The sequence below is a fragment of the Chelonoidis abingdonii genome, chromosome 9 (genome assembly GCF_003597395.2).
Source record: "Chelonoidis abingdonii isolate Lonesome George chromosome 9, CheloAbing_2.0, whole genome shotgun sequence".
Classification (NCBI taxonomy): Eukaryota; Metazoa; Chordata; order Testudines; family Testudinidae; genus Chelonoidis; species Chelonoidis abingdonii.
This window is the reverse complement of record NC_133777.1, coordinates 19302470-19325830: the sequence shown is the minus strand read 5'-3', so window position 1 is coordinate 19325830 and position 23361 is coordinate 19302470. Positions and strand designations below refer to the sequence as shown.

Here is a 23361-nt window from a genome sequence, read left to right as displayed (position 1 = left end):
TAATTTACTCCTTCCATAAGTTCTGTTTCTCTCAATTGAAAGTAGGGAGCACTAGCATCCTCTGACCCTCTAGCTTAGGGTGGACCACCCGCAGGTGCTCTGCAAACCTCCACTGCGCATAGTTGGAGAACGTGTTACACTGCATCTAAGGGGCACCTACTCATCGACACCTGGTAAACGTACTGTATAGATCGGTGTAAGGTGGGCTACACGGGGTGTGCACCATGGGGGGTAGTAATGAGGCCCCCTAATGCCTTACTAGTTAAGGGTGCATTGCTAATTGCCTTTCCAGGAGGAGTGAAATCTCTTGACGCTGTGGCTGGGTGGCGCGTAGGCAGGACGGGCACGCTACCAGCCGCACCCTATGGAACCCGATACCGGCCGCGTGCGCACTGCCTCCACCGGGCCGGGGCGCCCCCAGCGGCCGGCCAGCGCGGCGATCTGCCGGTACAGCTGGCCCAGCATCCCCGTGACCGAGGAGCCAATCAGGGAGCGTGGCAGCGGCCCGCGCGGCCGCCTTTCCCCACTTCCCTCAGTCGCCGCCGCCGCCGCCCGGGGAAGGAGAGCGTGGAGTGGGGGTAGCCCCAGTCGCCGCCGCCGCCTTCCATGGCGATCCAGGGCTTGTGCAGCGAGGGCGGCTCGGAGCCCTTCTGGGTAAGAGCGGCGCGAGGTCTGCAGCCGCGTTTCCCCTACCGCCGCGTGCTGCGGAGCCGGACCCAGCGCCCGGGGGTCCCCCACAGGGGGGCAGGGTTCGCGCCCTCATGGAAGGGGTGCAGCCTTTCCCCCGGGTCAGGCCCTCTCTGGGAAGGTGCAGCCCACTCTTCCCTTACAGGAAGGGGGTGCATGGCAGGGTTGCAGGGCCCCAGCGGGAGCAGGTGCAGGGCCCTTGGTCCAAGAAAGGGGAGAGTCTCCCCCATCCATCCAGCGGAAGCACAGGGTATCAAGAGCTTGGCCGATGCCTTTTGTTCCCTCGCCCTGTCAATAGTTATGTAAAGGATTGGGGTGGTGGTGGTAAATGGGGTTGTGACTGATTAGTGTGGGGGCTATGCTTTTCTTGATGGCATAGGACTGTCTGCTAAACGTATTTATTCATTGCAAGATCTTGGTAATTTCACCCAGGCTAAGCCTACTTTCAGTTTAGGTAGCTCCTAGGTGGCTATGGGCAGCTCTGGCCGCATGAAGTGGTGGTGACTGCCCTTGAATGGTACAGGCTGCTTTACCGACAGAGCCTGAGAATGCATCACATACATAAGGCTTGTGGAATAACAAGCCCTCACCTAAGGAGATTGTGATGCCCAGAGCACGTTTATTGAGTAGCAAACAGAGCTGCCTGTTCTGTGCTACTGTAATTGTGATATCTGTTAAGAGACAAAAGTGCTTTTAATTATTTCCTGTCTCATTGAGATTAGATTCTGTGTGTTAAGTAAGTATATTAGAATGGGTGGCTCTTGGTGATATCTCAAAAGTTAGGTAGCAAAGGTTCCTCTATCTTTATTGCTGTTGTTTTCATGCTGCACACTCTGATTCTCCTTCCACCTTTCTCTATGCTACTGTTTTATGTTGAAATGCACTTTCAGTCTGGATATTTGAGTAATTAGGACATGGGCTACTTTCCGGTTTTCCAAATCATTACAGTATGATTGGTTACATCGTTCTCTGCTATATATTTTTTTAAAATATTAATATTCTGGTAGCAAGTTAGAATCGGGTCTCCATTGTGCTAAATGAACAAACACTTATATGTACATGGTCCCTGCCCTTAGAGCTGCTGTTAATGAATTTTTCTCTGGTTTTGCTTTCATTTGGTCTCTTGATCTAATCAGACATGTACAGTTCACTTTCCTGATGTCACTTTGAATGTAATGTAAACAAAGCAACTTTGAGTGTGAATAGAAGTTTATGGGAATGTTCTCCTTTATACCAGAGATAATAAAGAAAACACTTGCTTTGTGGATCAAGTGAAGCCCTAATCCTGAATGGGGCTTTCAATTGCTACTGCAAATATAGAATCCTAGATTCTAGTGCAGGGTTTCTCAAACAGGGGTCCCTGCTTGTGTAGGGAAAGCCCCTGACAGGCCAGGCCAGTTTCTTTACCTGCCCCGATCGGCTCCCACTGGCCACAGATCGCCGCTCCGGGCCAATGGGAGCTGCTGGAAGCGGAGCGGGCTAAGGGACTTTCTGGTCGCCGCTTCCAGCAGCTCCGATTGGCCCAGAGCGGAGATCCGCGGCCAGTGGGAGCCTAGATCGGCCGGACCTGTGGACGGGGCAGGTAAACAAACCGGCCTGGCCTGCCAGGGGCTTTCCCTACATAAGCGGTGACCCCTGTTTGAGAAACTCTGTTCTAGTGGCACTTCAATCTATCTTTCTATAATTCCAGTTTATGTGGTATCTTGTAGACTCGATAAGTATTCAGGATACTAGCCACAAAATAGAGTGATGTGTACATGTGGTCATTGTAATAACTGTTTCTTTCTTTGATCAGATAAATCACAGCTTTGAATTCTCACGTGATATTCTTCTTATTTCAGTCATATAAATAGATATCTGACATGCTTTTTGTTGAAGGTTTGTAAATAGTTAAGGGTTTACTAGTGTTGGAACTTGTAGTTCATTGGGAGTTTGCAAGTTGGGAACTTGCCTTGCTTACTGAAAAACAGTTCTTGTGCAAGCTGGAGCAGTTGCTAAACCAACCTACTTGAAGTGAGAGAGTTCTAGGAAGATACACCCTTCTGAGGTAATAATCTGTGTTACTCATCAGGTTATAATGATAACATTAATGATTGCTGAAAATGTTACCAGTTTGCATTAAGTGCATTAGATTGTTTGTAGATGAGTTCAGAGGACTTTCTTTGGGCTGACTTGTAGTAGCTATTGAGCGCTTGCTTTATTTCTACTTTTCCTGAAATTTTCAAGCGGTATTAAAATTGTGAGTGGAGCTTGAAAAATCCATTCTCCCATGGCAAGTAGGAAGCTTTCCCTGATGTGTGCCCTCAACTTCTGCAGAACATAAGTTTTCATTTTAAAAAAAAGTCTCTAGTCCTTATGATTGTGAAGGTAACCTCCCACATGTGAGCCACTTGTGTACAATGCAGTGTGTAGGTATGGGGCATATCTTGATATATCTGCAGACGTACCACTTCAGTGCCTTTTCTGCAGCTTGTAAATTTCCATTGCAGCAGAGAGGGAGTGGTGAGAGGGGTTGAAAAGCAGAGACTCAACACCCATGCCCTTGTAGTAGCTAAGAATCTACCTTTCATATTGGCCTTGGGCTGTTGCCGTGCTTTGTTGTTGCTGTTGCTCTGGCTATTGGGTGTCTGGTAAAATTTCCAAGCCCAATGCATGGATTTGGTCAGAAAGGGTGGGAAAGATACTGAAGGGTATAAATTAGAGAAGTGAAGTACAATATATAGAGAATGTGGAAAGGTGGCACTAGAATGGACAATGTAAGAAAATAAAGGAAGAGAGAAGTGGGAATGCAGGGAGAGAACAGGGAAAGAGGAAAACTGTGAAAGAAATGAAGGAAAATATATTGACTATTAAAGCAAAGAGAAGAAGAGAAATATAACAAAAGCAAGATACATTAGTAAGTAGGGCTAAGTGACTAGAACTAAAATAAAAATCCATTAATTTCACATATTTGTCAACTCATGTTTCAGCCGAATAGTATTTGAACAGATAATAAGCTGATTGGATACTTCAAGAGAGAATTTGTAAGATAAATAATTCAACAATACTGATGAAGTTTGTTTGTTTGTTTGTTCTCTAGTGGTGTTTGTCTAGCTCAATAGTTGTTCAAAAACTATTCAGCAAATACATAATCTAGCAATATTGGTGATATTGAACAAACATCTTGTTTTGTTGCTCAGCTATCCAAACATTGTTACATTAGAAAAAGTTTGACATTTTATCAGTTAACAATATACATAATAAATAGCAGGAGATGTTGTTTGGTGGCACAGGAAGGGAGTAGCTTTGGGGGAATATTTATTCCCCCCCCCCATTATATTTGAGCAAATGGGTACATTTTTAGTCTGTTGCCTGATTCGGTTAGAAATAGGCACATGCATACAGTGCTTGAACTTTTTCTTTTTCAGGTTTCTAACTACCTGTTGACTTTTTTCAGAACTTAAAATATCACAAACGAAAAATTCAGTTATAACGCTTGTTTTCAGGATTGATGGGTATGCCTTTGTATCACTTTTTACTAATTAGTTGGGTAACATGAAATCACTTGGAGGATTTCAGACTCCCATGGTTCTTGGATTTGTTCCAAAGCATAAGTACTAGGACAAATTCTTTTTCTGCTTGGTCTTCTAAGCTGTGATCTGGTGGCCTTAATTAAAAAGGTAAAGGTTGCTTGTGATCATATCCTTTTTAGAGTTAATTTGCAATCCTTTTAAAATTGATTGATTTAATGAATAATAAATTATGAATAGTTAAGTATTTTTTTTCTTTTTGTGAATAAAGGCAGATTTCGTTATTGGTAAACTCTACTGTTGGTATCTTTCTTTGGTGAGAATTCTGTCCATATTGTGAAATCCTTGACTTGAAAAAAATAAAAAAAATCATTTCAGTATTTTTCAAAAAATACAATTGCCAATGTGGAAAGGTTGATCCTTAGGGCTGACCATTAAAAAGAATCCTACTGGAATAGAATTTGTGGATCAGATAATTATTAGGAAACCCCCCCCAAAAGATTATAGGTTACATCCTTTCTGTTTGAAAGCTGTGGTAAAACATGAGCCCTGTCTGTGCACTTGTCTGTGGTGAAACAGTCTGTCACATTTTTTTCTTCAATTACTTCAGGGAGTGGGAAAACTGAAATCAACAGATTAGGCGGCAAAGTGAGTCATGCCCTTTTTTATAAATACATTGCATCACCAAGAAACAAAAGATGTGTAATATATTTTTAAATAACATCTTTGTTCCATGGCTTTATATAAAAAAGTAGTTTAAAATGTAATGTCTTTCATACAAACAATTAGTAATAGCGATTCTGATTCTAAAGTATTTCAAACTGTATATGAAAGACCATACAATTTCTCTGAAATGTAGCCACTTCTTGGGAAGAAGAGGCTGTAAGTCACTAGTAGTGGGTGCCACAAGGTACTGGAGGAGAATTTTTGTCCAAGCTGACAATGCTCTATAAACTTGGATATAGGTAGGATATCGGTACCAGCTCTTCTTCCTGAGAATTAGAAATCCCTTGAGGTCTTCCTAACTTTGCAACATCCATTTCTGTGCTGTGGTCACCTGCTGTTTGGATTCTTCTCATATAGAAGAGCCTAATCATGCAAAGAACTATGTGCCCTCAGTTTCCGTTGACGTCAGTGGCTACAGTGATGGGTTGTCCTCTCCACGCTTGCACTGAAAGAATTAAGGCAGGCCAGAGGGGCCAATTAGCCTATTAAGCGGCAAGCGTGGGGGAATTAAAACTCAGAGAAACCTTCATTAGAAGTAGCTCACATCTGCAGGAACAGGAAGCTGTCAACAGAAGGAGCTGCTGGGACAGACTGCAGTCCCTCCAAATACTCCTCCCTCTTCCCAGACATGTAGCTTGTAGTTGCTCCCTGGGAGGAGAGATTGCTGAAGCTGGGAGACCCAGAGAAGGAAGGGGGAGAGCCAGAAGGTTAGGAAAGGGTTCAGGGAAATGCAGAAAGGTTCAGGGTGGAACAGACTTGCAGTGGTTCTCAGCCAGAGGTCCGGGGGCCACGAACATGTTTCAGAGTGTCCTCCAAGTGTGGCCAACCTTAGACTCACTGGGGCCCAGGGCAAAAAGCCAAAGCCCCACTGCGCAGGACTGCAGCCCAGGGCCTTGAGGCCCAGCAACCAAAGCTGAGGCTGAAGCCTGAGCAACTTAGTTTTGCAATGCCCCCTGTGATGTGGGGCCCTGGGCAATTGCACTGCTTGCTGCCACTTAACACTGGCTGTGGCTTTTGTATGCAGAAAAACAGTTGTGGCACAAGTTTTTATAGCAGGTTGGGGGCAGGGGGAGAAGAGGGACTCTCAGAAAGAAAAAGGTTGAGAACCCTTGGAACCAGGAGTAGAGGGCAGGCCTGGGTTCCCCAACCAGCGACTGGGGAAGTGGCACTGGTGGGGCAGTGCATAGGAAGACTGCCTGAGCCTGTTTGGGAGAAGAGACTTCTTCCTCCCTCCCCTCAACTGAAGGGGAAACCATGATAGTGACCTAGCCTGTGGGCTGCGTAATGAAGATGCCGAAGCAGCTCCTGGAGCGAGGGAGGCTGCAAACAGAAAGACAGAGGTGTGGGGATGGCTTTGACCTGGTGAGCTGTTCCCTAGAATGACCAGGAGGAGGCCCCATAATGTGATGAATAGAGCACCAGTCACAGGGGTATTCAGTACCCTTTGCAATAAAGCATATAGAATTCCATTTCATCTCCCTTTTGCACTTGTCTTCAGTAGCTATTTTCAGAAAATCTCTCCTCATTGCTACCCACTGACAATAGTGTAAGACTAGGGTAGTCACTTGATGGGTATTTTCACTGCTCTGTTTTACTTCATGGTAAAAATGTCTGGACTCTGAATACACTAGTGTTGTCACCCATGAAGCTGAAATGGTGGTACAGTAGTGCAACTCTGGGAAACATCCCAAAAACACTAGTGCAGAGGATTTGTAAGTAACTGTCTCAGTTATTGAGCAAACTGCACCTCTGATCCCTCTTGCCTTCATTGAATGCATCCCTCGTAGGTCTATATTCATATGGTTACATATGCACAGCGTGCATCAACCTGTGTCAGTGAGTCTCATAGCGTGGGTCTACAGACTCATGCTTGTGTTGCAGCAATAAAAATAACTGTGTAGACAAGACTATGAAGCCTACAAAGGGAGCCTAAGCTTTAGATCACAAGCCTTGAATATCTACACAGCTCCTGAGGACTGCAAGCCTGAATCTATAGACCCAGGCTCCAAGACTTGCTGTCGAGGCCCGTGCTTGCTGGTTAGACGTATCTTAACTGTCACCTGGCTCCAGATGAAATTACAGTTTCTTGCACTCTGACTGTGCCCTGAGTTGCAGTGCCCTGGTACTAACTGTGATTACATCAGCAGGTCAGATTTAGGTTAACACCTGGCAGTTCTGTTCCTTCACAGAGCAATGACAATGTTAATACAGTCGTCAGACAGACTCCTTAAAGGAAGATGTTGTTTATTTAGAACAAAAACACTTAACAGACAAACAGATCTTAAAACAGTAAAACATAACGTATTTATATCTAGCTTTTTCCTTAAGGCTGGCCCTGTGCTGGAAATGGGAAGGTCCTACTTGTTTAGACTCGCTCTGTCAGTCTCGCTACAGAGCATTTGACAAGAGACCCCTTCTTCTGAGAAGCACTTTTTAAATCTTTAATGTTTGTTTGCCAGACTAGCAACCTGGAGATCAAACTAAATTTGCATCTTCCTTGGAGGCAAGATCCTTGAAGCTAACAGCTTGTCCTGTTGTCTTTCAAGTGTATTGCTGGGGAATCCTTACCTAGATCTATTGTGTTGCTTTTCTCTCTCTCCTTCCCAGAGCCCCCTATTAAGTCAGATCAGTAGTCATACAGGAAATTCTAATAACCCATCATAGTTAGACAGTAACTTTACCTCACTGACCAAAGTCATTAAAAATACATATCAATATTCATATATTAATACATAGCAATTCACAGCAACCATACTGGAAATATGCACATAACATTTTGTAAATATTCAAATACTGCCACTTTAAACTCATACTTCTAAATTCTAGGTTTTTTTCATTGCTTGACTATACATACTCTCAGCCTCTTCTTAGTTAGAAAATTAGCTTTCTTGCATTTCCGTTGGTAAACTGGGACCATGTCTACGCTAGCACTTGTGTTGGCAAAGCGTTTGTCACTCAGGAGTGTGAAAAAACACCCGCTAAGCGACACAAGTTTTGCCAGCATAAGCGCTCTTGTGCATAGCGCTTTGTCGGCGGAAGATGCTCTCCCTCCGACATAGCTAGTGCTGCTTGTTGAACTGGTTTTATTACGTCAACAGGAGAGCCCTCTTCCATTGGCATAATGCGGCTATATATTGATATAGCTGTGTCACTGTAACCTTGTAAGTTTAGAGGTGGCCTCCCTAAATACCATAACTAAAGTTCTCCCTAACCATTGTTTAATTGCAGCTTAAATGGTATTAACATATCCTTTTATATTAATAAGTTTATATTTCTGGCTCCTGGGAATCTGAAATCTGACTGTCCTAAGTGAGGTTTGTGGTTCAGTTGTTAGTAAATAACAAGAACTTGAGGGATCATATTACAGAAAATATTATGCATTAATAAATTGTAACTGCATTATTTTCCATGAAAGGTTGAAAGCCTGAATTGAGTCAGTCAGGTTTTTCATCTTATCAGGCAGCCTACATATTCCTTGAAAATGAAATAATAGAATCGCAAAGCTAAAATTAAAAAATGAACATGGAAAGACAGATAATGGTGTATTGAAAAGATAGCCAGAGTCACAAGGCTAAAGGATTACTAGAGGGATTTTAAGGTCAGTGCTAGTTGGAAGAAGAATATAGAAACATACTTTTATATGTGGTTGTGTCTCCACATTTGTAACTCTGAAAACACTCTTGAAAATTGCTTTGAATACATTGGATATCTTAATGTTAAACAGTTCAGATAATTTACCAACAAAAAGACAGCAGATCAAGAATCTTTCCCTCTTAAAGACACTATTTAAGGATCATGTTAACTAACCTGAAGGAATTTTTTTGTTATGTTGATTTGTCACAACTTTGTCTACTCTCCATTTAAATAGGATTAATGTGTGTGTCACAGGCAGAGCTGGTAGTACTGGATAATAAGGTTATACAACACTTATTATTATGAAGCCATGTGTTTGATTGCTTTGCCAAACTTAAAATGTATGTTGAAATTTTGCACGCTGGATGTCTGCCTCAGGCTGTAGTGTGGTTGGTTGTTTTTTTTTTAAATTTTGTGTAGGTTCCAGCATTTGCTTTCAGTTTGCTCTGAGCAGTCTCTGAAGGCCTTTCAGGTTACAGCATTCTCTGTAGGATATGCCTCAATAGTAAAGATGAGAGCAGCTGCAAACAGCTTCATTTTGTGGAAAATTAGTAGCCTAAGAGGAGTACTGTCAAGTTGCTGATGCAGGCTTTATTTCAGCAGTGTTTGCTTCTTTGTTAATAGAGGAATTCTGATCTAAATATCTTGGAATTTCTGCACTTTTATGTAAGCAAGTGTCCTCCTTAATTTGCATGCTAATAATCCTTCTAAATCTTGCCAGATATTTTTCTGTACATTCAAGTAGTGTTTAAACGGGATCAGTTTTCAGTTCATGTTCCATCTTTGAAACTTCTCCAGATCATACCCGGTCTTTATCTTCCTGTTTACTCTTTGCCTTTTTGTTATGTAACTCTTCTTTGTTCAGCTACTCAGCATCTTAATTTTTTCTTGTATCTAACTTGGTTTGCAGAACTCAATGTTTTTCCCTCACTTCCCTTCAAACCAAATTTCCTTTTCGTAAGGGCACTGTTTCTTCCTTGCTCTCTTCCTTCAGTCAGCGTTTCAGAGCTCGCAATGAATAGTATAAGAAGGCAAGACAGTGTTTGCAACAGATGATTTTGCTTCTCATTTTATATAATTCTACACTGGAGTAAAAGGGTTACACTACATTAAGAACTTAAAACATTCTTGGAGTGTGAATTTAATCAAGTTTCAGCTCAGTGTCATTTTTTAAAGGGTCCTGTTAAACTGAAAATACCGTTTGTGATTTGAGATGGTTTTTTCTATAGTGTCATTAATTTATGAATGCAGTTTAACTTTTACTTCATAATGCAAAACAGCAGCTTCCCTTTGCCTTTAGATGTTCAATACCAGCAGTCTTATCAAAGCAGATCTAGAAGTTACTGTGCACTGTGTACTGCTGACCTAGCTCTGTGTGTACGATAAGTGGGAGTTCACACAATTGAGACAACCTCAATACACTTACATTTTTAAGTAACTGTGACACCTCTACCTCATTATAAAGCTGTCCTCAGGAGCGAAAAAATCTTACCACGTTATAGGTGAAACTGCGTTATATCGAACTTGCTTTGATTCACCAAAGTGCGCAGCCCTACCCTCCTCCCGAGCACTCTTTTACCACGTTATATCCGAATTCGTGTTGTATTGGGTCGCGTTATATTGAGGTAGAGATGTATGTTTAATTGCCTCCAACATTATTGTCTCCAATTTTAGTTTAACACAGTTTAATTTTTCTATACATTTTTGTTTTGATCTATCAAATATCATTTAAGTCAAACTATTTACATTTTAAATCGTCTTGCATTTGGTCTGTTGTATTGGAAGGGAAGGGTAAAAAAAATTACCTCTGGCCTTCTCATGCCTGCCTCGCTTTAATATTGTTTGAAAAATTAAATGGTGGATAGACTGACTGCTAACCTGAGCCTTTCCCCAATATCTCCTCTTCTGCTTTTGCCAGGAACAATGCTGGAGTCTCAACTTATCCATCCTGAGAAGCTTTTCTGTTGGAAGGTAGAATCTGATAATTTGCTGGTTTCCTAGGTTGAATTTAGGAAAGGAAAAAGGAAACATTGCTTATTTTGTGTAAGGACTACTTAGGTTATTCACAGCCAAAGTATTGTCTCTTTTTTTTTTTTTTTGATTAAAGACAGAAATTATTTCTAATTCTTCTTACTTTGGTGGGAACTTCCTGGAAATACAAAATCTTTGAACATAGTGGGTCCTCCACCACAGTCTGTATTTTGAGAACTCAATCCTGTGCTGAGGGCATCAGAAGCATGAAGCCTGCTAAACAGTCATTGGTGCCACTGGATGATGCACTAAACAGTCATTGGTGCCACTGGATGATGCACTGCTAAGAAGCACTAAAAAGACAGCGCCATTGTGAAGAAGCTAAGTGAATTCTTTGCATCCATCTTCATGGCAGAGGATGTGAGGGAGATTCCCACACTTGAGCTATTCTTCTTATTAGGAGACAAATCTGAGGAACTGTCCCAGATTGAGGTGTTAGTAGAGGAGGTTTTGGAAGAAATTGATAAATTAAACAGTGATAAGTCACCAGGATCAGATGGTATTCACCCAAACATTCTGAAGAAAATCAAATATGAAATTGCAGAACTACTAACTGCTATGTAACCTATTGTTTAAATCTGCTTCTGTATCAGATGATTGGAGGATAGCTAATGGAAAACCAATATTTAAAAAGACTGCAGAGGTGATCCTGGCCATTACAGGCTGATAAACTTAACTTCAGTACCAGGCAAATTGCTTGAAACTATAGCAAAGAACAGAATGATCAGACACCTAGATGAACATGATATGTTGAGGAAGAGTCAAAACATGGCTTTTGTAAAGGGAAATTATGCCTCACCGATCTACTAGGGGGTCAACAAAGATGCGGAAAAGGGTGATCCAGTCTATATAAAATACTTGGACTTCCAGAAAGCCTTTGACAAGGCCTCATACCAAAGGCTTATAAACAGAAAAAGCATTCCTGGCATAAAAGGGAAGGTCCTCTCATGGATCAGTAACTGGTTAAAAGACAAGAAAAAGGATTGGAATAAACGATCAGTTTTCAGAATGAAGAAAGGTGAATAGTGGTCTCCCCTGGGTACCTGCAGGGACCATAGTGCTATTTAACATATTCATAAATGATCTGGGAAAAGGGGGTAAATAGTGAGGTGACAAAGTTTGCAGATCATACAAAGTTAGTCAAGATAGATAACTTCATAGCAGACTGTAAAGAGATACAAAGGAACTCACTAAGTGCAGCACTGGGCAACAAAATGGTCAATAAAATTCAAGGTTGATTAATGCCAAGTAATTCTTATTATAAAACATAATCCCAATTGTATATACAAAATGATTGGGATCTAAATAGCTATTACCACTCAAGAAAGGGATCTTGGAGTCATTGTGGTTAGTTGACTGGATGTTTTCCGAGAATGTGCAGTGGCAGACAAAAAAGCTAACAGTGTTAAGAACCATTAAGAAAGGGATAGTTAATAAGGAAGAAAATATAATGCCATAAGAACGGCCATACTTGGTCAGACCAAAGATCCATCTAGACCAGTATCCTGTCTTCCAACACTGGCCAATGCCAGGTGCCCCAGAGGGAAGTGATCCATCCCCTGTCGTCCATTCTCAGCTTCTGGCAAACAGAGGAGCTAGGGACACCATCCCTGTCCATCCTAATAGCTATTGATGGATCTATCCTCCCTGAACTTATCTAATTTCTTTTTTAACCTTGTTATAGTTTTGGCCTTCACAACATCTTCTGGCAAAGAGTTCCACAGGCTGATTGTGCATTGTGTGAAGAAATACTTCCTTTTGTTTGTTTAAACCTGCTGCCTATTAATTTCATTTGGTGATCCCTAGCTCTTGTGTTAGGAGGAGTAAATAACACTTCCTTATTTAATTTCTCCACACCAGTCATGATTTTATAGGTCTTTATTATATCACCCCTTCGTCTTTTTTCCAAGCTGAGAAGTCCTAGTTTTATTAATTTCTCCACATGTGGCAGCCGTTCCATACCCCAGTCACTTTTGTTGCTCTTTTCTGAACCTTTTCCAGTTCCAATACATCTTTTTTGAGGTGGGGCAACCACATCTGCTCATCGTATTCAAGATGTGCGCATACCATGGATTTATATAGAGGGAATATGATATTTTCTGTCTTATCTATCCCTTTCTTAATGATTCCCAACAGTCTGTTCACTTTTTTTGACTGCCGCTGCACATTGAGTGGATGTTTTCAGAGAACTATCCACAATGACTCCAAGATCTTTCTTGAGTGGTAATAGCTAATTTAGACCTCATAATTTTATATATATAGTTGGGATTATGTTTTCCAAAGTGCATTACTTTGCATTTATCAACAGTGAATTTCATTTGCTATTTTGTGTCCCAGTAACCCAGTTTTGCCACAATAAGATGTACGCGCACATCTTAAATAATGTGTAAAGTTCTGTTTGCCCTATCACAAAAAATATATATTTGAACTGGAAAAGGTACAGAGAAGGACAACAAAAATAGAGTATGGAATGGGTTTCATGTGAGGATAGACTAAAAAGTCCAGGGCTGTTCATCCTGGAAAAGAGATGACTAAAGGGAGATATGATAGAAGTCTATAAACTTGACTGGTGTGAAGAAAGTGAATAAGGAAGAATTATTTACAACTCAGATAACATAAGAACCAAGGGTCAGCCAATGAAATTAAGAGGCAGCAAGTTTAAAACAAGCAAAAGGAAGTATTTTTTTAACACAATAGTCAACCTGTGGAACTTATTGCCAGGGAATGTTGTGAAGACCAAAAGTATAACTGGGTTAAAAAAATATTTAGATAAATTTGTAGAGGATAGTCCATCAGTGGTTATTAGATAAGATGGTCAGAGTTGGAGCCCCATGCTCTGGGTGTCCCTTAGCCTCTGATTGCCAGAAGCTGGGAGAATGACAGGGATTGGGTGATGTGACAATTTCCCTGTTCTCTTCCTGCCTGCTGAAGTACCTGGTATTGGCCAGGTGCTTCAGCAGGGTACTGATCTAGATGTACCACTGGTCTGACTCAGTATGGCTTCTCTTGTGAGTGGGGGCTCTGAGGCCTTGGCTACACTGGCGCTTTACAGTGCTGCAACTTTCTCGCTCAGAAGTGTGAAAAAAACACCTCCTTGAGCACTGCAAGATACAGTGCTGTAAAGCGCCAGTGTAAACAGTGCCGCAGCGCTGGGAGCGCGGCTCCCAGCGCTGCAAGCTAATCCCCATGAGGAGGTGGAGTACATGCAGCACTGGGAGAGCTCTCTCCCAGCACTGGCGTTGCGACCACACTCACACTTCAAAGCGCTGTTTCGAGTGTAGCCAAGCCCTAAGAGTGATTAGTTGAAGCTTGCAAAGCTTCATAATAACTCTGTGAGGTAGATGGATATTGTTCCCATCCTTCACATAGGGACCACTGGATAAGAGAGGGAAGAAGTTTCCTGATAAATATTGCTGTAAAGGAAAAATGAATGCCTTCAGTTTTTGTCATCTTTAACCAGATTTCATGGTGGATATAAATTGAAAATATTTGTATATTGTAATCGCTAATTAAACTAAAATATTTATTATGTTCAATGCTAGGGTTCCAAGATAAGTGAGCTTCTCTTGGTGCATATCAATAACCTTGTGTTACTTATAGCAATAGATAATTGTCTGCCATATCAGATAATAAAGTTTGTTTAAGCAGCTATTGCACAGTGAAGCGTGTGGATGCACTCATGATAGTAGGCTGCCAATGTTAGACTTTCAGGCACAAAAACCCCTGTAGTTTAAAACAGCCACAGCAAATGCTGAATTTAAAATAAATAACTAAATGTCCAAAGCAAATGTTTGCACAGTACGTGAAGTACATTTGGCTTTAGTCTTCTAGGAAAAATCAGTGTTTATTGTGGAATGGGCCACCCTAGTTCTGTGAGAGAACCTGCTTCAATATGGGATGGGAGGGGGAAGGGACTGACTGCACACCCCTAACTGTTACCTACCCACCCTATATGGGTATATGGGAACCTGTATGGGGTATTATCAAAGAATTACAACCTGATGGGGGAGGCTTAGTCAATGTGGAGGACATCCTGAAAGAAATCTTATCCAAAGTTCCTCTTTTGGTCTTCAGACATCTCCCCAACCTCACCAAGCTCATAGTCAGAAGCAGACTCCCCAGAGACCATTACACACCAATGCAAAGTGGCACCAGACACTTCCATAACAGATGCAAAACCTGCAGCCATATCGCCTCTGCTATGATGATCAATACCATCCACAACAGTTCTTTCAAGATCCATTGGTGTTACACTTGCCTATCACAACATGTGATGTACCTTATCCAGTGCATCAAATGCCCCAACAACTACCGTGTGGGTGAAACTAGACAATCACTTTGCTCTCAAATGAACTTTGACAGAAAAATGACAAAAACGCCCTATTGTCTGTGTGAACGTTTTTCACAAAACGCTCACTCCATATCTTACCTCTCAGTCCTCGCCTTCCAAGGAAACCTGCACAAGACCTTCAAAAGACGAGCCTGGGAACTTAATTTAATAATTTTGCTAGATACCAAAAATTATGGGCTCAGTATAGATACTGGTTTTGTTTCATTTCAACAATCTGTAACCCACCCAACAATCTATAAATTCTTTGTCCTATGACTGCGGGGGTGTTAATTGCCCACTTCATTTTGAATGCAACATGTGTCAACTGCTCATTCCTAAAAATCTCTTCCATTTTGTGTTTAGTTGTGTTACTGATTACCTTTCCCAGACCTGATCATCTAGTCCAGTTCCCTGAGACAGGACTAAATATTGTTTAGACCATCCCTGACAGGTGTTTGTCTAACTTGCTCTTAAAAACCTCCAATAATGGAGATTCCGTAACATCCCTAGGTAATTTGCTCCACTGCCTAACTGCTCTTATTGTTAGGAAGTTTTTCTTAATGTCTAACCTAAATATCCCTCACTGCAGTTTAAGCCCATTACTTATTGTCCTATCCTCAGTGCTTAAAGAGAACGGTTTATCACCCTCCTCTTCATAACAATCTTTTATGTACTTGAAGAAATATCATGTCCCCGTTCAGTCTTCTTTTCTCCAGACTAAACAAATCCAGTTTTTTCAATCTTTCCTCATAGGTCATGTTTTCTAGACCTTGAATAATTTTGTTGATCTTCTCTGAGCATGCTCCAGTTTGTTCACATTTTTCCCAAGGTGTGGTGCCAAGAATTGGACACACTGTTCCGCTTGAGGCCTTACAATTGCTGAGTGGAGTAGAAGACTTGCATTACATTGTTGACTCAAGTTTAGTTTGTGATCCACTATAACCACAGATCCTTTTTCCTTAGTGTTCTTTCCTAGGCATTAGGCAATGATTTCGCATTTTGTATTTGTGCAATTGATTATTCCTTTCTAAGTGTAGTACTTTGCATTTGTCCTTATTTGAATTTGAGTCTATTTCAGACCATTCCTCTAGTCTGTCAAGATCATTTTGAATTCTAATCCTGTCCTCCAGAGCTTTAGCAACCGCTCCCAGCTTATTATTGTTCACAAACTTGATAAGTGTACTCTCTATGTGATTATCCAAATCATTTATGAAGATATCGAATAGAAATGGGCCCAGGAGAGATGCCTGTGAGATCGCTCAGTATGCCCTTCCAGCTTGACTTTGAACCATTGATAATTGCTGAGTACAGTTTTCCAACTAGTTGCACACCCACCTTATACTAGTTTCATCTAGGGTGGATATATTTTCTTAGTTTGCTTGAGAAGGTCATGTGAGACAATATCAGAAGGCTTAATAAAGTTGAGATATACCACATCTACTACTACTCCCCCCCCCCCGCCCCCAAATCCACAGGGCTGTTAAAGAAGATTAAGTGGCTTTGACATGTAGAGTCCTGCAAATCTGCAGATATCCATGGACCATGTTTGCTGATTGTGAATGGATATGGATCCAAATATTATATCTAGAGTTCTCAGGTTTGCAGGATAGCCGCTTTATACCTGTAGACCATGTTTGCGGATCGGATGTGGATACAAATTTTGTATCCATGCAGGGTCTATTGACATGATTTGTTCTTGACTGTTGACTTCCATGTTGACAGTTACTTATCACCTTATTTTCTTCCTGGTGCTTACAAATTGATTGATTATTGGCTCCATTATCTTTTGGGGTACCAAGGTTAAGCTAATGGGTCTATAATTCCCTGGGTTGTCTTCATTCCCCTTTTTGTAGATAGGTACTATACATGTCCTTTTCCAGTCCTCTGGGATCTCTCCTTGTCTTCCATCAGTTCTCAAAGATAATTGCTAATGGCTCAGAGATCTCTTCAGCTGGTTCCTTAAGTATTCTAGGATGTATTTTGTCAGGCCCTGCTGACTGGAAGACATCTAACTTGTTAAAAATTACGGTACTTGTTCTTTCCCTATTTTAGCCTCAGATCCTACCCCACTTACCCTGATGTTCCCTGTGTTAGTCATCTGACCACTGCTAACCTTTTTGGTTGAAAACTGAACCAAAAAAGGCATTTATCATTCTGGCCATTGCTCGGTTGTTGTCTTTCACTTAACAATGAATAATAGGCCTACCCTGTCCTTGATCTTCCTCTTCTTGCAATGTATTTGTAAAATGTTTGTCTGTTACCTTTTATGTCCCTAGCTAGTTTAATCTTGTTTTATGCCTTGGCCTTCCTAATTTCGTCCCTGCATGCTTGTGTTAGTTTTTCTTTTTCTATTTTACATATAACCTGACTCAGTTTCTACTTTTCTGGTATGACTCTTGAGTTTCAGGTGGCTGAAGATCTCCTGTTTAAGCCTGAGTGGTCTCTAACCATACTTACTGTCTTTCCTGCTCATTGGGCGCTCTGTGGAGTTTGAAAGCTGGTCTCTTCCCCCAATAGAAGTTGGTCCAGTACCTCATCTCTCATATACAGGGACTAACAAAGCTACAACTCTCTACAATAAAATTGTTCGACATGATGGAACGATAAAAGGAGTCCTAAGCAAAAATACTTGTAAATAGTAATCATACCTAGCTCTCTTCATCAGAATCATCTCAATGTGCTTTATGCAGAAGGTCAGAATCATTATCCTCATTTTATAAATGGAGAAACTGAGGCATAGGTATTGAAATTTGACTTGCCAAAGGTAACCCAAGAGGCCGTTGGCAGAACTGGGAATAAAACCTATGTATCCAGAGAGCTGGTCTACTTGTGTGTTGTGGTATTGTGGGTTATGAAGGTAGACAAGTATCAAGGCAGAGGAAGAATTAGAGAGTAAAAGAGATGCATAAAGATATGTGAATGGAGAGGTACATGTACCTTTTTATAGACTAATAATATGTGATAGCTGTAGAGAACTGAAAGTGGAAAAAGAATTCACACTGATGTTTTCTTGACAGAATAATTGTATCAACTCATGGAGAAACTTCTTGCTCCTATTCACTTGCTTTTTTTTCCCCCCTGCCCCTCTTGCCTACATAAAATTGGATTATATCCTACAGTCTTCAACCAGAAAATTTAGTAACTTGATTTTATTAAACTCTGGCTAATGTAAACAACACTGCAGATCTAGATACCACTAGTTAGTTATTGGAAACAAGAAATCATTATGTGGAATGAATGGAAATGGCTGCTAAAATTTGGACACTTTCTTGGGTATGCTAATTTATGCTGGTTTGTTTTGTAATGTTTGATGTAAGAGGACATAAAGTAATGAGAGCACTTAGAGATTGAGTTGATGTCTCTCGTTTTTATTTTTCACTTGTCTCAATGATTTTTTTTGTGTCATTTGGGTTCACACTTGTTTTCAGATGTCAGGGTTCCTTCCCCAATCTAAACTCTAGGGTACAGATGTGGGATCCTGGATGAAAGAACCCCTAAGCTTATTTCTACCAGCTTAGGTTAAAAATTTCGCCAATGCACAAATTCTTCCTTGCCCTTGGACAGTGTGCTGCCACCACCAGGTGAGTTAGACAAAGATTGAGGAAAAGGACCACTTGGAGTTACTGTTTCCCCAAAATAGTCCCCCAAGCCCCTTTACCTCCTTTCCTGGGAAGGCTTGAGAGTAACTTAGGTGAATACAGACCAGACCCTTGGGTTTTTAGGATACTGAAAACCCGAATCAGATTATTAAAAAACAGAACTTTATTATAAAGAAAAGTAAAAGAAGCACCTCTATAAAATCAGGATGGAAGGTAATTTACAGGGTAATCAGATTCAAAACACAGAGGATTTCACCTCTAGGCAAAACTTTACAGTTACAAAAACAAGGATAAATTTCCCTCTTAGCACAGGGAAAATTCACAAGCTAAATCAAAAGATAATCTAAAGCATTTCCTTGCTGCTATTTACTATTTCTGTAATATTAGATGCTTAGTTCAGATATGGCTTAGGGAGATGTATTTTCCCTGCCCTGGTTCCTTGCTGACCTGGAGAGAACAAAGGAACACAAAAACAAAAACCTTCACCCCCACAGATTTGAAAGTATCTTCTCCCCTTATTGGTCCTTTTGGTCAGGTGCCAACCAGGTTATCTGAGCTTCTTAACCCTTTACATCTAAAAGAGGGATTAACCCTTTACAGGTGAAGGAGGGATTTTATGCTACCCTTAGCTGTATGTTTATGACATGCCCCCCAAATCACAGATGGTGCCGGACAGCCTGCTCCACACTGGCTGTGATTTCTTCCAGGAGCTCTAGGAGGAAACAGAATTAATAAGACACATGCACATCTAGATATACTATTGAGTATATAAAACCTAACAATATTTTCCACATTTCAAGGACGATTTTAACCAGTTGATTCTGGGAAATTTTCACGAGAGAGTGCATCAGCCACTTAGTTTAAAGCTCCTGAAATATGTTGTATTTCAAAATCAAAATCTTGGAGAGCTAAACTCCACCGAAGAAGTTTTTGTTATTGATGGTATGAAGCCACTTCAGCACAGCATGGTCGGTTTGCAGGTGGAAACGCCATCCCCAGGCATATGGGCATAGCTTCTCGAGCATGTATACAATGGTGTAACATTCCTTTTAGCTGATTGACCAGTGGCTTTCCCTCTGACAGTTTTTTTTTTGGTGAGAAACATGACAGGATGGAATTCTTGATCCAGTCCTTCCTGCATTAAAACTACTCCTACACTATACTCGGATGCATCTGTAGTTACTAGGAAAGGTTTGTCAAAGTCTGGGACCTTTAGTACAGGGTCAGACATGAGTGTTGCTTTAAGCTGGTTAAAGGCCTTCTGATGCTTTTCAGTCCAATGAACTGCATTTGGCTGTTTCTTTTTGGTTAGGTCTGTCAGTGGGGCAGCGATTTGGCTGTAGTGTACTGCTTGCTATGCCCTAACATGGGCACTGGCTTTTAATCTACTGGATATGCAGAAAAACAGTTGCTGTGGCACCAGATGGGTTGTGGAATTTTATAGCGGGGGAAAGAGCTCAGAAAAAAAGGTTGGGAACTCTGCTGTTACACCATTTACTTCAGCTGACCATGGAGGATCAGTTGTGTCCATAACTTGGGAGCAAGAACAAATACAGGACATTATTTAAAAAAACAAAAAAAAAAAAGAGAGAAAGAAAGGAGACTAGAAGCTTTAAAACAGTGTGGGGCTACCTTGCATAAATAAGTTTTTATAACTCCATTCTCATGACTCAGTTGTTCTTTTTACAGTAATGAAGCCAGAAGCAGGATAAAAGATAGTGCGGGAAGGAAGCAAATTTAGGTGTTAAATGAGGGAAAAGTTGAGAGCTAAATCACACACACCCGTCTGAGCAACCTCAGCAGAGAACCAAATATGAGTGTGCAAAGAAATTGTTACCATATCTCTGTCAATCTAGAGGTAGATTACTACCGACAGAAGTGGGGGAAAGTGTAGCTTGATTGCCTTCCTCCATCTGTACTGTTTTAAGTAGAGGGAGATCAGTCTTTATGACCTTCAGTTCAAGTAAGACTTTTAAGTTCACTCCAAAAATGTATGAGGAAAAACTTGTCCTGGTGTGCGCGTCTGTGGGTGTGTTCTCTCTCTCTCTCTCTCTCTCTCTCTATGCTGCTAGTGCTGTGTGTGTTAAAAAGCCTGCTAATTCTGGTTGTGTGAAGGTTAATCTAGGTTGCAGTGACGTTTCTGGGCCACGTCTCAAAAAAGCTTGCAACAAGGCTGACTTTTGCTTACTTTTGATGGACTTATATTTACATCTGTTTGGAAAGAGGAAGGGAAGATAACAGCTGGCTTGGTAATAGATCATTTTGTCACAAGAAGCTACAAAACTTGAAGCCCCTCTGTATAGTCTGACCTGAACACTTGTAGCTAAAGTGATAGCGAAGATACCGACATCAGGGAGGCTCAACACAAAAGGCGCGTCTTTAGATGCAAGTAATGAGGCACAACTTATTTCCATATGTCTTTAATTGATCATGGTTTTAAATCAAAGAGAGTTCCAGAATAATTAAAAGAAAGTCCTTTTTCTCCTAAAAATATGGGTCTTAAATGACATATGGCTAGATCTTCATCTAGCTGTACCGTCAGACAGCAGGATGTGGGGCTGTTAAACTGTCCATAGATGGAGATAAATATTATATTTTGAAAGTTTCTTTTTTTGTCACAATTTCCCTGAAATAAAAACACACAATGAACTGGAGGCTTTTGATTCTTGGATTACAATGGCTAATTTTAGTGACATGTAAAATCATGGAAATTTTGCTCTTTCTGGAACTTTTTAGGCATCCTACGTTCTTTTTTTTTTTTCCAGTTTGGCTTGTTGCTCTGTTTACATTTAATTATTAGTTACTATTTCAGTGGATGCAATATTTTCTGTCACAGGAACTTTTAAATCCTTATTTCTTTGGCCCTACATCAGGATCAAAGCAGAGTATGAGGAAACCTTGATGTTTGGGATCTTCATGAAAGGAAGTATGGTCTAGTGGTCAAAGCACAAGATTGGGAGTCAGGAGATGTGTGTTCTATTCTTGGCTGTGCTGTATACTTGCTGTGTTAGCATTATGCAAGTCCGTGCTTCAGAGATCCTTTTGCTGAAAGGAGTTTTAGAAGTGTAAACTTACATCTTCATTTATAATCCTCAAAATGCAAGAAGGGAACCCATAAGGGTAGAGTCTGTTATAAATCTCCTGTTCCTTGGAGCACTTGTAGTGAAAGTAAACTGTAATAATAGACCAGATGGATTATTTTTCCTATCTCTTGCCAAAACCCATTTTATATTTCTGTTGGAGCATGGCTGATATTTCTATTTTATTTTGAAAGATATTAATGATGAGTCTTGTTTCTGTGTTTAGAAACGCTCTGTAGTCATGTCACAATATTCAAAAACAGTGAAAATAAACAGTAGAAGTCTCTATACTTTGAGTTCAGAGTAACTCAGGAATGTGGAGGTGGATGGGATGAAGCTCATCTCTCAACACCTTCCCTCTGCCTGAGGCTCCTGAACAATCACACCAACACGCCTGTCAGTAACTTTAAAGAGAATCAGCTGGAGGGCTTGCTCATGAGTAACGCAGGCCTTGTCTTTGCTGACACAAAGTTGGTTTTTGTTTTTGACCGTGAGAAAACTATCACAGATTAGTTGCCTTATTACCATAAAACACTAAATGGTGACTTAAGTACTTGTCCTGTTTACTGCAAGGTAGCTAGGTAAGGCCAACACTGTACCTCCAACCGTGGTTGACCTCACCTAGTTTTTCCTCTGGGTAGAACTACAGTGCCTTGTCTCCACTATGTTTTCAGCATGAGGTGGCCAAAGTGCATTAGTTATCATGTGGTAAAAACACATCTATTTTTTATTTTATTTTTTGGTCAGTGAAGACATGGTCTGAAACTGTCATGGAGGCCTAAACTTGAAACCCCATGTGCCATTAGAGCATCACCCTATTTTTAATTACTTAAAATGAGAAACATTCATGGCAGTCTCACTTGTTGGGAGCTGGGAGTGAACAGGGAGAAGAAGGTTTATCTAGGCAGACTGTTACCAGCCTGATGGGCTGTTTGATAATTTGGTGGTAGTGTGGCACTCTATGTGCGCGTGAGCAAGCATACGTGGAAGAAGCAACCTGCATATTTCATAAAGAAAGGGGAGCCCTACAAAAAGTCTCTCACCATCAAATCAGCAGCTAATCAGATGGAGTGTTGGTCCACAGGTTTACTGTATATGATCAGTACTACTGTTCTACATAATTGATCATTAGTAATAGAGTAAACAATACAGACTCTTTTGAAGATCTGGGACCAATCTAGCATTTGGGTGAATAGATTTAAACATTACATTGTTGTAATGATTGTTTGTTTCTGATATTAACCTGGCAAAGATTTGTAAACCAGTTAAGTCTGTCTTAAATAGTTTTTTAAAAGGCTTTTAAATGTTTACAAAAGCTAGTCATCTGTCATGTTGTTTAGATTGCACACTGTTCCGGGCACCAGATTCTGCATCTGGAAAACAAGTTCATTTTGATTGCTGCAATATTCTAAGTACCAGAATAATAAAATAACAGCTCCATAGTTCATTTTTACATACCAGATTTTTACATTCCTCCTTCAGCATTTTCAAGCATTCCCTTAATTCTGATGGTGATGATTTTTTCTCACTCTGTTAAGTCTTTTTAAAATTAAAAATCATGTGTTCAGGTAAGATGAAATGAGACACCAGGTTGCATTAATTCAAACTATAGTCTTTAGAAATTTGAACTTCTGTCTGGCATTTTAAGTTAAGCATGCAACAAGATTTTGCATGCAAGGCATGATCTAAAAATGGCATCCTCTGTGCAATGTGACCTTGCACACACTGTATGGAAGAAGCAATTTTGTTGTACATGTGTGTTTGGG

The 23361-nt window shown here is 40.7% G+C and overlaps 1 protein-coding gene across 1 annotated transcript in view; it reads left to right on the top strand.

Annotated features, from left to right (window-relative positions):
• The first annotated feature begins 498 nt into the window (after window positions 1-498).
• Window positions 499-23361, top strand: part of LOC116830835 (ATP binding cassette subfamily C member 1 (ABCC1 blood group)) — a 100084-nt gene continuing 77221 nt past the window's right edge. The window contains 1 exon segment of the mRNA XM_032790481.2: window positions 499-654. Within this exon segment, the coding sequence (XP_032646372.1) occupies window positions 607-654 (48 nt within the window). The 5' untranslated portion in view covers window positions 499-606.